The 15,987-nt window shown below is 43.0% G+C and overlaps 2 protein-coding genes across 2 annotated transcripts in view; one reads left to right on the forward strand and one right to left on the reverse strand.

Annotated features, from left to right (window-relative positions):
* Positions 1-488: 488 nt before the first annotated feature.
* Positions 489-11,652, reverse strand: pex19 (peroxisomal biogenesis factor 19). The gene is made up of 8 exons (XM_083653589.1): positions 11,580-11,652; positions 8,772-8,869; positions 6,866-7,028; positions 6,685-6,770; positions 6,406-6,582; positions 6,145-6,315; positions 3,830-3,874; positions 489-2,457 (listed from the first exon to the last, which is right to left on the reverse strand). Exons 1-8 carry the CDS (start codon positions 11,641-11,643, stop codon positions 2,371-2,373), a joined length of 891 nt encoding a protein of 296 aa, XP_083509715.1. The 5' UTR covers positions 11,644-11,652; the 3' UTR covers positions 489-2,370.
* A 3,548-nt stretch (positions 11,653-15,200) lies between these two features.
* myadmb (myeloid associated differentiation marker b) overlaps positions 15,201-15,987 on the forward strand; it is a 6,636-nt gene continuing 5,849 nt past the window's right edge. Inside the window, exon 1 of the mRNA XM_083653544.1 lies at positions 15,201-15,322. The gene's annotated coding sequence lies outside the window, so the exon portion shown is untranslated. The remainder of the gene's footprint in view (positions 15,323-15,987) is intronic.

The following is a 15,987-nucleotide window of genomic DNA, read 5'->3' on the forward strand; positions in this document are numbered from 1 at the left end:
GTCATAGCTAATCTAAACTGCTTATTTCTATCCATTACCCTGAAACACATTGCACCATGTAAAAAAAATGTCACATGATGATTAGACCATCAATTAACTTATAAATATCACTTATGACATCACAGTTGCTCGAGTGACATCACTGATGACAGAATCTGCATTGGAAGATGTATGATGCGTCACATTTTAATGTTTTGTGGTTAGTAAAAATAGATAACTAAAATGGTACAGTTCTCAGATATGGCTTGCTTCACATCATTGCTGATAGAAACTTACCCAGGCTAGATAGAAACACTGAAATGCCACTGTATCGAACTACCCATCTCTAGCCAATTTGAATTTGTGACATGAGAAGTACGGTACACTTTTGTCACAAGTCCCCAAACTTTTCAACAAAAAGTTCAAAATGAGACACATATTGAGTTTTTATAAATTCATAAAAAAGGACATCAGATTCAGTAGCATTGTAACATTAGTTTATTCCAGAGTGATATTTACAAAAGACAACAAAAGAAAAGAAAAAGGTAATGTGAAATTGCATGTTTTGAACCGTGCCCTGGGCATGCTGGCATCAGCCCTGAGGTTTGAATAGACTGTACATACATGCCCCGAGCAGAACACAGCCACAGCTGCACTCTGCAGTATTGGATGTAAACCTAAGCTGCTCTTTCAGTGCGTGGCTCTCCTAATCCTTTCACAATAACCCCCCTCGCTGTGCGCTGATGGCCTGCCACTTTTCCTGGCCAGTGGCCTCTCTCCGTAGTCACTAAACTTGAGTGGCGGCCGGTGGACTCCAGAAGTTTGCAAGCCAATTTGACTTTTCTTGTTTGTTTTTTTAGAATAGAAAAGTATCCTACAAATGGTTGCCTATCAAAGTGGCTGGTGGAGTAAACAATTTGAAAAGTCATACAGGCAAAACCTGGAAGCATCTAGCTGGTGGTTGGTGTTGATTTGCTACATTGCATCTGCATTGACTTGTTCTCTCCTCGTATGATACCATAGGAGATGTTCAGCACTCTGTCACTGTAACCTGTAGGGATGTCACAATATATCGTCCCACAATATATCGCGATATCAATACGTGACAATATGTATCATTGAGATTAAATCTCATATCGCATTAAGAAGAAGCTGAACATTGTGGCACTGATCTGCATCTGATTGCATGCTTGCTCTCCTTTTCATTGCTTTGTTTGAACAGATGAGGGACGTTACAGACCGGGAGGATGAAAATGGTGAAATTACTCAAATTAGCGTGGAGGATGCCCCCTCAACTTACAAATCGATCGCAAAAAAATATTGTTAAAATATCGTATCGTTATCGTGAACCCAATATCGTGTATTGTATCGTATCGTGAACTGAGTGTATCGTGACACCCCTAGTAACCTGTCATCAGGGAACACACTTTCAATAAAGGGCATAGAGGATACATGCTATCAAATAGTAAACACTCCTAACAACCAGCCAAGCGCTCTCTGCCTTCCTCGCTGGAATGCCAAACCACAGATTACTGTGTACATCTGAAAACACCGGCAATCACACAGAGATCTTTGCAACTCTACTCTACCGATCACTGTAACCACAGCAAAGGCATCGGGAAATCATTATTTAGCACATCACTTCAAATCAATAGTTGGATGAAATAATAACAAAAACAAAAACAAAATAGGGAATGGGTCATGTTAAATTAGTTTGCTGACATAGATGCTAGAAAGTAATTACGAGGCGTTCGCTCCTCACTTCTTTTCAATTCTTTAAATAGTTAACAAATTATACACTATTTTTTCATCTTCAATGTACACAGATACAGTATTGTTAGATCGTGACAACGGCAAGTCACGAGTCAAATCCTGCGCCTGTGTGCAGATATTGCAATTTCACATATTTTGTTAAAACTCTAATCCTAAGAACTTCTTAGCTGGGGGGGGGGGGGGGGCAGACTCTTCTTCACCTTACAGTACGACCTAAAATAATAACCGTTTTCGTGAAGGCACTGTTTATACCCATGAAGTGGTTGGATAGTGTTTACCATGAGGTTAAACAGCATTGTAATATTGTAAAAACAACATTGACAGTATTTTCGTTTGCAGGGAATGCGATGACAAACCCGAGCCGTGGAAGGAGGCTGTGGCAGCCGCTGACAGACTAAAGCGGGGATGTTACGAGGTCAGTTGTGCGTTCAGTGATTTTAGCGACACGAGTGTTCCGCCATCCAGACAGACAGTCGACGGGCCGCTCGCACTCCTGACTCTTCTCCACGCTGTCCTCCCTCCCCTCCGTTCCTCCCTCGCTCTCCATTCTCTGACGCAGCCAGACAGACCCGGGCTTCAGTGTCTCTGATGAAGCCAGTGCGCGCTGCTGCTCCCTGATCACATGATGGAGCACTGCTCTGCCGCGCCCGCCCCGGCCACTCCTGGGAGGTTGAGCGACTCCATGTCGAAGTTAAAGCCGGGCGGCTGAAGGGGGACAAGAGAGAGGGAGACTGTTGTCATGTGTGATCCCCTCTTGGGTTCCTTCCCTTCCCTGGACACTTCCTCTTGACTGTATACTCTTATCATCATCTTATTTCTGTTCATTTGGGTGCTAATTAAAGGTCCCATTGTGTGTGTAAAACAAGATGTCTTTGCTTCTTTGATTATAAAGGACTTGGGCATGCTATGTAAACATCATGGAAGTCTCAAAACACATGGTCCCCAGAGGGGGGGAAATGCCTCTGAATGAGCCGTTTTGAGTTCTGTGAATTTGTGACATCACAACATAACACTCACTTCATTTGGTGGTGGCGCTTACATCACCGCCACCGCCAACTGAATGCAGTAGACCAAACCTTGTTGTCTGTAGCATAGCGGTGTAGCGTGGAAAAATGTCCAGAAAACAATCAACTGCACCAAAGATGATCTATCCTAACAGATAGGCCCCGCCTCCTCAAAACAACACATAGTCAATGAGGGGAGAGACAGAGCAGATAGAGAAGTGTCACAGAGGCCCACTTGCTAATGGGCACTGTTTGTTTAAATTTCTGTCCCACTGATGATGTCACAATGCCAGCTCAGTGGCCTTGTGGTCTGAGTGTCCGCCCTGAGACTGGGAGGTCGTGAGTTCGATCCCCGGCCGAGTCATACCAAAGACTATAAAAATGGGACCCATTTGCCTCCCTGCTTGGCACTCAGCATCAAAGGGTTGGAATTGGGGGGTTAAATCACCATGTGATTCCCGAGCGCGGCGCACGCTGCCGCTCACCGCTCCCCCAGGGGATGGGTCAAATGCGGAGAACAAATTTCACACATTGTGTGACAATCAGTGGGACTTTACCTTACTTACTTTACTTTACTTTTGCCTATGACGTCATCAGTGACATCAATATTGACCAAAACCATAGGAGATGACTGATGATGTCATAGGCACTGATGATGTCATAAGCATTGTGACATCATCAGTGATGTCACCTAGTGTTTTAAAACCGCAAAAAATAGCATAAAATGGGACCTCTTTGATTGATAAATTAAACTTATCCAAACATGTCTTTTTTTAAAGAAGTCTGTAACTAGCTATGGTTGACTACACACTAATATTGGTCCTACCAAAGCCAGTGCCTTGTATATCCTATGATATTTTGCTTATTTATTAAGATGGCTACATGGCGATATTCTTATTTTGTCTTGAGGACCACAGTGAAAAATCAGTGCTTTCATGAACATATTGTACTATTCACTGGGGTTAAATCTACATTAATTGTTTTATCATGTATTTTTCAATTTCACAAATCAAAATCAATGAAAAAAAATCAATCAAAATACAGTTCTGACTAAAAAGCACAGGAGAACTTACTGCGTCACCAGCTAGCTCTTTGGGCGGCTGACCCAAGTCCTGTAGCTGTAAAGAAAAGCATCAAAATCACCAATGAGTTCCACTCCAAGCGTCTTTGAGTTCATGAAAAGCGCTATACAAGTTCCTTTGACGCCTGTCTCTATCAGAGCGATGAATGCTGCTGGGGTACAAATGTAATGTTTCCCCATCTGCCGTTGCTGTTATTTTATTTATTTTATCCTTTATTTATTCTTAGGGGTACAGTACAGTATATCTGTATTATATACTTTCTCTGCCCTTTGGTCTGGACCGTGGTTTTGCTTTATGATTTGATACATTGTAGCTCTTTCTTGCAATATAAATGTGCCAAGAGTGAAGGCAGTCACTAGCCACACTGCACTTTGCTACTATGCACTTTATATCTCTACTGTGCACTTTAGATCGTTGCTACTGTTGTCATTTGCACTTTAACTGTTCTGTTGCACTTTAAACTGCTGCTCTAGACTGTTTTTATAATGTTTTTATTGTCTTATTTGTTTTTATGTACTGTATGTACTTTGTACTATGCTTTTTGCAACCCAAATTGCCCTTTTGGGACACTTAATAAATCTTGAATCTTGAATCTATACAAGTTCCATTTATTATTACGGTATTCCTATTATTATTATTCCATTCACAACAAGTAAGGAGGTAGGTAGGATTAGACCTAGATATCAGTTTGTCAGTATATCAGGCTATAGTTGTGGTGCATCACTGCCTTGAAGAGCCGTTAAGACGCCATAAAGTCAAGATTTGTTTTTTCGTCTTTTTCCTACAGTTGGGTGTTTGAGCATAACTGTGCAGAATGATGTCTGTGCAGAGTTTGAAACTAGAAGGCTGTATTCACACAACTTGGAATCTGCCCACTACACTGAGTGGCTGCCTCTGTTCTGTCATCATTGAAACGTTGAAAAAACGTTTGGTCTGATGAGTACCGACTGGACTAATGGTTACTAATGATGATCACTGCCAATAAACAGTGCAACGGGCAGGACTAATGCCAGTTTCAAGTTGTTGCCACTGTCAAGTGCGCCCGGGGAAGCAAAGGTGCTATCGAGGCTGTTCTAAATCGATAACAATACCAATTACTTTGAAATCCGAACAGCACTCTGCTTTGAAGGCATTTATTCAAAGGGGATATATATATATATATATATATACGGTATATATATATAACATTCTCCCCACTGGATTATATTCAGGCAAATACGTTGTTGGTCTCTAGTGATTATTTATGGAAAATTCCCCCTGGGGATTCCTCCTATGGAAATCAGTTAGAGTGGAGGCAATGTCAGATTGAAGATGGAAATGGTGTGTATTGACTTGACATTTCAGGCTATCATCAGGCTAGGAAAGATTCTCTGTGCTTATTGAAAATGATGATTTGTGACATCACCAATAGTTTTAGAAACCAATTCTGGTCCAATCTTCAATCTTCAAGTGTGCTGTGGAAACTTGAAGCCTCCAGTGCACATACACTGAGAATGGACTTTACAGTGAAGTAGGAAACATCTTGTGTCCAGCAGGAAATCTTCTGAGATGAAATATATTTGCATATTTATAGGCCCTTTTCACAGCAACCATTTCGACGTGGTAAAGCAGGTGTGACCATGAACTTTAATGAGAGCCCTGGCACTGGAACACCTAAACAGAATGGCTTAATGGTATTGGTTACACCTGCTTTACCATCTCTAAACAGTTGCTGTGAAAAGGGTCTATATAGACTCTCACATTTTTAATGAGGGAGGAGAAGATGTCATTAAGGATTTTAACAAGATAATTTAACTTTTTTGTGGGGAAAACCCCCATCAGACAAATTATTATTCAAAGTGGAGTATTTTATACTCGCACAAAGTTTGGAGTGCAATATGACAATGAATGTAATATTTGACTGAGTGCAATATTTTGAAATAACCATGTTACATCTATATTGCCAACACTTGCATCTTCATTGCCATCATAGCTCCCTGCACTGCCATTTGCTACTGTTACTTTTCAGTGTCTTCTGACTATTTCATATTTATATTCCTATTGCTCGTGTGTGTTTTTTGTTGCTTTTACGCCATGTCTCATTTTTATATATTGTTGCTTTTTGCACCTTGCCTTATATTTTATGTCCTATGGAGCCTCCCGGCCTAAGAATTTCACACGAGTGTACTTGTAACATTCACAACATAGTGACAATAAACATCTTAAATCTGTATCTTAAAACATGACCATAGGGGTTCTTTAAAGATGTTGAATATCGGTAAAATATCAAACGCGCCGAATATAAAGAAGACACAGTGCAGCCTCACCTGCTGCATCAGCTCCAGGATGCTCTCGAACACGCTGTCCTTCTCCGCTCCCCCCTGCTCCTCCCGCTCAAACTGCTGACAGATGTCTCCCATGGTCTTGGCCTGCTGCTCGTAGCGCCGGTAGTCCTCCGGGCTGAGAGTGGCCTTGTTGGAGTCCAACCACTCTGGGTACTGCGAGGGTGAGCGACAGTTATCCAATTAGGGCTGGAAAACCCACGAGTACTATTAGTATCGTAAGCAGTGTTCAAAACAGACGCCCACCTTAGCAGTGATTTCCTTGAGCGACGGATAAAGCACTTCCTTAGAGAGGAGGTTCTGCATGATGGACTGCATGATGGGCAGGATGTTTCCGTCTTCCCCGCCGCCCCCTTCTCCGCCCTCATCCAATCCGAAGCCTTCCAGAGCCTTGACGAGGTCATCTCCAGCCAGTCCTGCACTCTGTACGATATCAGAGGAAATAACAACCCAAATAGTGAGTCAATTCTCCCATAGTTTACCTCCTATAGCCTCAAAAAAGTATGTGATTCTCTGCTGACTCACCTGCAGGTTGTCTGCATTTTTAGCCAAGCCGCTGAGGGTTTCTTTAAGACAGGAGGTGAATTCTTGTTGGGAGGCCTCATCAGTACCTGTGCAGAATACATTGATACAGTTTAGGCTACAGAAACAGTAAAGAGCACAAGAACACTTACAAATTACAAATAACTGAAACCATGGACCTTACCAACTTTCCCTGCGGCCTCTGACAGTTTCTGGAAGTGCTGCACTAACTCGGGCTCCTCCTGGGCCAGCTCAGTCATGGCCTTCTCCCACTCCTCCTTGGCTTGGGAGGCCATGTCCCCATCGAACAGAGTCTCAAAGAACTTGCTATCCTCCAGCAGGGGGGGCTAACAGACAGGCGACAACAGGTAAACAAAGTGGAGAGGAGCGGAGAGAGGCAGTGACTTTTTTCCAACAGCCCGAGTCAACTTTTATCTGGGTACTCAGTGTTAAAATATGTTAAATACCACTTCTCTCCTGCGTACTGAACAGTGAAATGATGCTGCGAGCCTACAGTAGCACTATACCCAAATTCTGATGTATATTGGACACAAGCAGCAAGCCAAGTGCACCCCAAGTAAGATCAAGTCAAGAGAGAATGCACTGTACTACTGTAGCAACGGATAAAGCAGGTAAACTAGAGGGTCCCTGTCATATAGTATTTTCTTACTAAAAGGAGAACTCTGTTTGTTTTTTTACAACCTGGACCTTATTTCCAGCTTTACTTGTGATTTTTAACTCACCCTGAAAAGAAATGTTTCAAATTGCTGCACTACAAGGTTATCGATGCACTATAAGGCGCCAAGCAGCGGCCTGGAAACGACGTCCTGTAAATAGTTTATTTTCTGACACGCAGCGGCATTGTCTCTATGATATAATAAGGATATGAGCCACTGCGTGTCAGAAAATACTTTTCTCATTGTCTCTATGATATAATAAGGATATGAGCCACTGCGTGTCAGAAAATAATCTATTTACAGGATGTAAATACACGCATTACACATGCCCCTATTAAAGCCCCATTGAGCAACTTTTCCAAGCTTTGCTATTGGAGAAACTGCGCCCTCTGGGTGCAATAGTATCGATATCGATATCGCCGTTCAAAGTCAACAAAACAAAGCGCCAGAAAGCTCTATGTACATCCGTGTTTGCCCTACCCTTCTACAGGCCTGGCGGGCCCGCCAGGCCAACGACGCCCCCGTGTTTTGCTCTCCCCAAAATTTCAATAAACCTTTATGGCATATTATTACAATACAACAATACTGGTGTTGACAGTAATAGAAGATGCCAAATCATTCAAAACAATAAGCATTTTGCTTTTATGAGCATCGTGCACTGTTCCAAAACGTGTCAATGTGTGTCGTTGCCTGGGAAACGCACATCCCATAACACAACTGTTCGCATCGCATCCCATAATAGTATGATGATATTTGTGATGCCATTGCAAACATAGATGCGAACAGGTTAGCTAAAAGTTTAGCGTCGCCAGCGACGGCCCCCACCGTTGCGGTCGGGGTACGTTTCGGAATCCCTCCAGGCCTGACATTTTTTTCTAGGGGAAACACTGTACATGTTGTGACATCGGGTACTCACCACGTGATGACATAAAAATCCATAGTTACGTGAAACGTCATTTTCGTAGCAAATCCACACCGAGTTACTTCCTTGTTTTCATGAACACAACGCTCCCGCTGTACTGCGCATGCGTGCATCTTGCCTCCGGGGCGCAGGTACCAAACTGCTTAGTCCCAGGAGAGGCCTTTGGAGGGCGGTGTGTGACCAATAGAGGTGACATTCTCCCTGTTACAAGTCACTACCATCCTCAATGACTAAAAAGCTGTTATATTAAGGTGAAAAAGTTACTGATTGGGGCTTTAACTCTGTTCCAGGCCGCTGCTCGTCACGTTATAGTGCATCATCGATAACGTTGTAGTGCATCAATTTCAAACATTCATTTTCAGGGCGAGTTAAAAATCATAATTAAAGCTAGAAATAAGGTCCAGGTTGTAAAAAAACTGAATTCTCCTTTAACGAAAAGAGACACCAGGCATTCAAACAACACCATCACTCCTCCACAGACACAAACTGACCTTCTCTGCACCGCTCTTGGCTGAAGAGGGGGCAGCCGCAGCCTCGGGGGGCGGAGGGGCCGGAGGGGCCGATGTCTTGTCGAAGTCATCTAAAGCACCTGTGAGGGAGGGACAACATGAGAGGCCACAAATACCAAGACTGTTCACTGCAAAATGAAAATTCAGTCATCAGCCACTCCCCATCTCCCAAACTAATTATCATCTACTCCCCACAATGCTGACCGCAGCTCCACTGAACTTTGTAGGATCATCAAACAGTGAGTTAGGCCTGTATTTGCATCTCGGCTTTCTCCCAACCTAATTAAGTTAATGGTGCAATCGTTTAAAACAAAGCCTAATAATAAAATATCCATTACATTTCTACAAACAGCTTGTGCACCAATCCAAGGGTTTGTCGCTATTATTTAGGGGTGTCACAATATATCGTCCCACGAAATTTCGCGATAGTAAAACGTCACGATATGTATCGTTGAGATGAAATCTCATATCGTGAATTTTTTTTTTTTTTTTTTTTCAAAAATAGACAAAGAAACGTCTTTGTTTGTTGAAGTTCAATGTGTGGAAAGTAGTTCAGTTGAACAAGTCTCTGAAGAGACACATGAGAAGTTATACAGGAGAGAAACCATTCAATTGAGTTTCTGGCAAAACTGTTTACTTGACAGGAAAAACTGAAGATGCATAAAAAATAGACTAAGAAAAGTCTTGTTGTTTGAGTTTGAAGAAAAACTGAAGATGCATAATGAGAATTTATACTGCTGAGAAACCTTTTAGTTCAAAGTAAATCTAAGTGACAGTGTAACTCATTCTATTTCAAGATAAGCCTTATCTCCAATCTCATGTTTTTTCTAGTTGTTATTGTAATAACAATTTCCCACAACAGCATGTTTTGTATTTGTGCATTTCAAATAAAATACTACTTTTCCAGTCATATATTGTCATTATTCAAGTTTAAAAAAATATAGTTAAAATCGTATCGTATCGTATCGTTATCGTGAACCCAGTATCGTGATACGTATCGTATCGTGAACTGAGTGTATCGTGACACCCCTACTATTATTGCATTCTGCATCCAAAAGTGCAATATTATCTCCTTATTTGTTACATTTTCCTGGTCTGGTCACACGCACATGCAGCCTACACACCAATAGGCTACTGGAACTTTGGACCTACAGTGCAATCGTTTACTTGCAAAACCCTTTGATTATCCTGCAAGAGTTGTTTGTATTCGATTGACATTTTATGCCTTGATGGAGCTGTAAAAAAAAAAGAGAGAGATGGCCCCATTCACTTCAATGGCTGAGTTGCTGTGTGTTGTACAAACTTCAATAGTTTCTACATACTAGGGGGTGAGTAGCCCCATAAGTGACCCTACTACTGTACTCCGTATACTATACACTCGTGCAGTATTAGGGTCACACTCGGCTCCATAAAGCAATAGGGGGGGGGACGGCTGTTCAAAACCCTCTCCTACCCGTCTCCGACGTCCGATTGCAGATCCGAAGATATGATAGTCCTCCTATGGAAGCCAATAATTTAGCCGGGGCGGTTAAAATGATACTGCTGCGTGAAACAACCGTTTAAAAGCAGTCTTTCCACAGCTTGTGCTGAATTTACAGCAGGGTGTGTTTGATCTCACTATCATGGTGCACCGCTTGCACCGAGCAAACAACATTGCAGTCACACGGAGACTCCTAAATACGGCACAGGCTGTGGAAAGACTGCTTTTAAACGGTTGTTTCATGCAGCAGTATCATTTTAACCACCCCGGCTAAATTTCTGGCTTCCATAGGAGGACTATCATATCTTCGGATCTGCAATCGGACGTCGGAGATGGGTAGGAGAGCGTTTTTTTTTTTACCTTTATTTATACAGGGGGAGTCTCACTGAGAGCAATGCTCTCTTTTTCGGGAGCGCCCTGTTCACATTCACACACACATTCACACCTGGAAGCTGACCAGTACAACCACAGTATGATCTGCTGGCCACTGATCAGCTCCACTGGAGCAGTTGGGGTTAAGGGCCTTGCTCAAGGGCACCTCAGTGGCGGTAATGAGGGAGGGGCAAGCGCTGCCTTTTCACTTTCCCCACCCAGATTTATCCTGCCGGTCCCGGGGATTGAACCGACGACCTTCCGGTCACAAGCTCGCTTCTCTAACCATTGGGCCACCACTGCCCACTAGTTTTGAACAGACGCCCCCATTGCCTTATGGAGCTGAGTGCGACCCTAATAGGCTAGTACTGCAAGAGTGTATAGTATACGGAGTACAGTAGTAGGGGCACTTATGGTGCTAGGGGGTGAGCAGCTTGCTGACTGAGGAGATGATATTCATATTCATTACAGGGCGAAGTAAGGAATTATGGAAATTGGAATTTGATCGTGTGTTGTTTATCCAATGTTCACAGCAAACTAACAGCAAACAGCAACAACGGTTTTGAGGGAGGCACTGCACCGCAAGCCCAAGTAATGAATACACAAATGAGAGATGGGAAACTGAACGAACAGGTGTTCAGCCAATGTCAAGGACAGAGACATTAAAAAAAAAGGCAGCTGGGGATCACAGTTAGCAACATAAACACATTTAAGCCACATGCAAAGACAACACACATCTAAAATCCACCAAACTGTTTTAAGTGATACTTTGTTGCAGAGCTTGGTTGACAGCGACCTTTGCTAGTTCCAAGCAGGACCAAGCGCATACCCGCAGTGACTCGTTCAAACGGCCGAATTACAGCCCATTTAATCAGAACAAAATGTACCGAAGCGGGTCAAAGCAGCCATCTCTGTAAAGACTACATGTCAAGCCTTACTGTCCAATAACTCGTCCAATTCTGCGTCTTGTCCGGCGGACGGCTCGGCTGCTCCTGACGCCATATTACCGTCTTTTACCAAACAGCCCAGTCTCTGGAAAATGACGTTCCAGGGTGTAAAACATGTCGCGCACGCCTACGTCACGCCTCTATTTTGAAGTTTAAGATCTGGTGCCATCTGGTGGCGATGGAAAAAGTAACAGAACACGAGAAAAGAATAGAATAGAATAGAATAGAATAGAATAGAATAGAATAGAATAGAATAGAATAGAATAGAATAGAATAGAATAGACAATGGTACATGGGAGACAATGGGATTCCTTTTCTGAAATGTTTGTTAATTGATTATTAATTCTTGTTACATGCTTTGGCAATATTGTTTGTAAATTGTCATGCCAATAAAGCACACATAATAGAATAGAATAGAATAGAATAGAATAGAATAGAATAGAATAGAATAGGGGAGACTCTTAGCTCCTAAAGCTCCTCCTTAGCTTTTAACTGCTGACAGCTAGCCTACTATGCAAACCCAATGAGTCCTCTATAAGTTTTTTGCTCTTTTTGCAACTGCTGCGCCTGTTGCTTAATGCACTTTTTATACTCTTTTTTTAAGTTTTGTTGTGATGCTTTTAAATGTCCATTTTATTCTCTTCTTTTCTTTTCTTTTTCTGTCAACCATTTTATGTGAAGCACTTTGAATTGCCTCTGTGTATGAAATGTGCTATAGGCTACAAATAAACTTGACTTGACTTGACTTGACTAAAGACCGTTTCACTAGAACTATGTTGCAAGGGAACAGTTTGAAACCTACCTTATTTCCTGCCAGCTATTGTAACGTAGGCTACTGTATTAGCAAACACTGCAACAGGAAATAAGCTACTCTATGATATGCTATATTTAGAATGTGTATGTTGTCATGATGAACATGGTCTATACTGTGTTTCATCATTTTATATGTGTATGTTTGCTTGCATCACTGTTACCATGACAAATTTCTGTGTATTTCACTTACATCACTGTGTGTGTGTGTGTGTGTGTGTGTGTGTGTGTGTGTGTGTGTGTGTGTGTGTGTGTGTGTGTGTGTGTGTGTGTGTGTGTGTGTGTGTGTGTGTGTGTGTGTGTGTGTGTGTGTGTGTGTGTGTGTGTGTGTGAGAGAGAGAGAGAGAGAGAGAGAGAGAGAGAGAGAGAGAGAGACACACACACACACACACACACACATACACACACAATAGGCCTTTTACCATAACATTACTAGCTAGTATCGGGCAAGTGTGCGCATCTCCTACTGGAATGACGGAATGGAGCAAATTAAATCTATCTTGTAGAATGCACGTGATATGATGTGAACACATTCCTCTCTCTCTCTCTCCCCCCCTCTGTCTGCCTGTCTCTCTGTCCCACTCTCTCTCTCTCTGTATCTCTCTCTCTCTCTCTCTCTGTATCTCTCCCCCTACCCCTCTGTTTGTCTGTCCCACACTCTCTCTCTCTCTCTCTCTCTCTCTCTCTCTCTCTCTCTCTCTCTCTCTCTCTCTCTCTCTCTCTCTCTCTCTCTCTCTCTCCCTCCCTCCCTCTCAGATTTGATGATTTTTTTTTTACCCGGTCAGGAAACACACGTCACCTTCACCCATAAATAAAAATGGTAACTAGGGGCTACTGTCGCCGTTGCTGAGCAACACATACAAATAAATAGCAGAATAACATGAACATGATTCAGACTGGAGTTGAAAAACATATTCCGCATTCTTCAGGCGTGCTGATAGTATTCTGTACACTAATGCTGCTGCACATAGGATACAATACAATAATACAAAAGAAAACAGTTCAATTGAATTCAATCCAAAGTGCTTTAACAATGAAATAAGACAAACTAATATAAAATATATTATTATAATTATCCTTTATTAGAAAAGGGAGCATGTGGGCAATGTTTCTCTGTTCTGTTTCAATTTTTGTCCCACTGATGATGTCATCAGTGATGTCAGGCCCGTCTTCACGTGTGGAGTTCTCATTGGCTGTGACAGAACAGCCACTCCTTACTGGGCCTCATCATGTCTGTAAACCATTTGTTTGAAAAAGGTCGGTGACCGAAACGTCACAGAATAAATTCTTATTTTGCAAGTTTGGACGGTGTGTGGGACTCCCTTTTTACAATTGATGGACAATTCTGTTCTTGTCTGACGCACCTGCCCAAAAATCAGTGATGTCATGAATCACTGATGATGTCAAAAGTGATGTCAACAGTGATGTCACTTGAGCAATTGGGAGTTATGACCTTTTGGGGGGAAGAGAGAGAGTCAGGGTCAGTCGGGAGGCGCCAAGTTGGGGGCCAAGGAGGCCAAGTTGGGCGGTGCGCGCCAAGTTGCCAAGTTGGGGGCCAAGAAGGCCAAGTCGGCCGGCGCCTAGTCAAAAGATGAGGTGCCAAGTTGGGGGCCAAGTAGGCCAAGTTGGGAAGCGCCTAGTTAAATCGTTAATGTACCAAGATCGAAGGCCAGACTGAGTTGGGAAGCACCAGCCGCAAATAGCGGTAAGTCGCTAAAGGTCGAAGGCCAGAAAAGTACAGTCAAATTGCAGGTCAAAAGCAAGGCCAAACTGGGCAGCGAGTCGTTGCTGTAAGACGCCTAGTCAAAGTAAGGCAAGTGACGGTCCGATCTCAATTAACCTCCGGTAATCGGATCTTCCTTTTGGGGGATCTCCTAGCCTATGCAGATGCCCTCCTCTCGCCTCAAGAGGAGCGCCACTGGCCAATGGAGTCATGCGCCAAAGTATTTGCCATGCATGCCGATTGCTAAATAAAGTTTGTTAAATCCTACCAACTGGCCTCTCATGATTGAAGTGAGGTTTCCAGACCAAATTTCAAGCAGAAGGCCACACATGCACAACTGATGATGTCATAGTGACATCACTCATGATGTCATCAGTGATGTCATCAATGATGTCATACCATCACTAATGATGTCATCAGTGATGTCATACATAGGCATTGTGACATCACTGATGATGTCATCAGTGACACACACGATAGAGACAGAGGGAGAGGGAGAGAGAGGAGAGGGAGAGAGACTGAAGGAGAGAGAGGGAGACATTGCGAGCTGCAGGGCGGGCGAGGCCACGTGGCGGCCGAGCTAGGGAGCCCACGCAGCGGGCAAGCGACTGCGCATAGTGTGCGAGATGCCTAGGCCTATTAGCCTATTAGGCATAGCAAAAAAAAAAAGCAAAAACGGACCAATACACTATTATATAATGCTATCAGATTATAGTTACTCTTGCATGCCTACTGTACAATAGCCAATTTATTAATTAGCTATTTCAATGAATACACACAAATAGCCTATAAATAATGTTGAACCGTTTCCGTTATTAGGCTGTAACAGTAGTGTTGTTATTACAGGTGTGCACCAGGTGTTGCATCATTCAGATGAATAAAATATGTTGAAGTTTGCTCTATGAAGAAGTTAGCACTTTTATAAATGTCGCATAAAGCAAAAAGGTGGTAAATCTGGTTCCTCCCTGCATGGTTCCTTGTAGTAGGCTAGTTTATAGACTGCTGGAGGAGGGCTGGGAGGTGCCGTGCAGCACGCATGTGAATAACGGTGCAGACATCTGATGCCTAATTTGGTTTGCTGGGCGGGGAGCCGCTGCTATAGTAAGGCAGGACAGGAGCCGAGGACCTCCAATCTACCATTTTCTACCACTGGAGACCCCGGAGAACAAAGACTAGCCGACAGAACCAGAGTGTCTGCAAGGTAAATAACTTTTTTCTTTTTCTTTTTCTTTTTAAATAGCCTATAAATCCTTTTCGCGATCTGACTTGTACACTGACTGATGATAACGTGTTTGAGTGAGTGCAGGTAGGGAAATGTCTTGTTTGGCAGCAACTTGTTGCAACTTGCTGTAGCCTACCTGCATGCCTCTTGAAGAGTTGAACGTCCAGTCGGGATGATTGTTGCGTGTTTGCGCAGGTGGGTGGTGGGGGTTCATTCCGCAGGCCAGTGTTACACAGTGGACACTTTGTTTCACATGGTTTTCTAATGACATCATTGTCTGAGTTAGTTTGGAAAGGCGTCTTGTCGTTAGTAGCCTACCTATAGACTAAATGGTGGTGGTGGTGGTGGGGGGAGGGGGTCGCCAAGCTATTCCTATGTCTTCAGCTGTGTCTGTGGCACCCCGTGTTAGTTATAACGACTTTATATTGTACTAGTACATAACGGTATTTTCTATAGCTGTGATATTCCTGCGTGATTTTCTGTGCGTTTTTCAGATTTACAAGCATTTGCATTTTTTTTTCTGTGATAGCTATCGGCCTGTATCCGTCTAAAAATGAGAATTCCAGGTTGAGTGTTATTTTTGTGTGTTTCAGTGGTTTATGTGTAGTAGTGTAGTGTGCTGTGGGGGAGCAGGGTGCGGCATG

The sequence above is a fragment of the Poromitra crassiceps genome (genome assembly GCF_964638095.1).
Source record: "Poromitra crassiceps genome assembly, chromosome: 17".
Taxonomy (NCBI): domain Eukaryota; kingdom Metazoa; phylum Chordata; class Actinopteri; order Beryciformes; family Melamphaidae; genus Poromitra; species Poromitra crassiceps.

Bases quoted from the DNA above. Each gene is read 5' to 3' on its own strand.
- pex19 (XM_083653589.1), bottom strand. From the start codon at position 11,643: ATGGCGTCAGGAGCAGCCGAGCCGTCCGCCGGACAAGACGCAGAATTG. The intron at 7,029-8,771 runs GTCAGTTTGTGT...CCTGTCTGTTAG, and splicing joins CCAAGAGCGGTGCAGAGAAG to CCCCCCCTGCTGGAGGATAG. The intron at 3,875-6,144 runs GTGAGGCTGCAC...TTTTCTTTACAG, and splicing joins TCCTGGAGCTGATGCAGCAG to CTACAGGACTTGGGTCAGCC.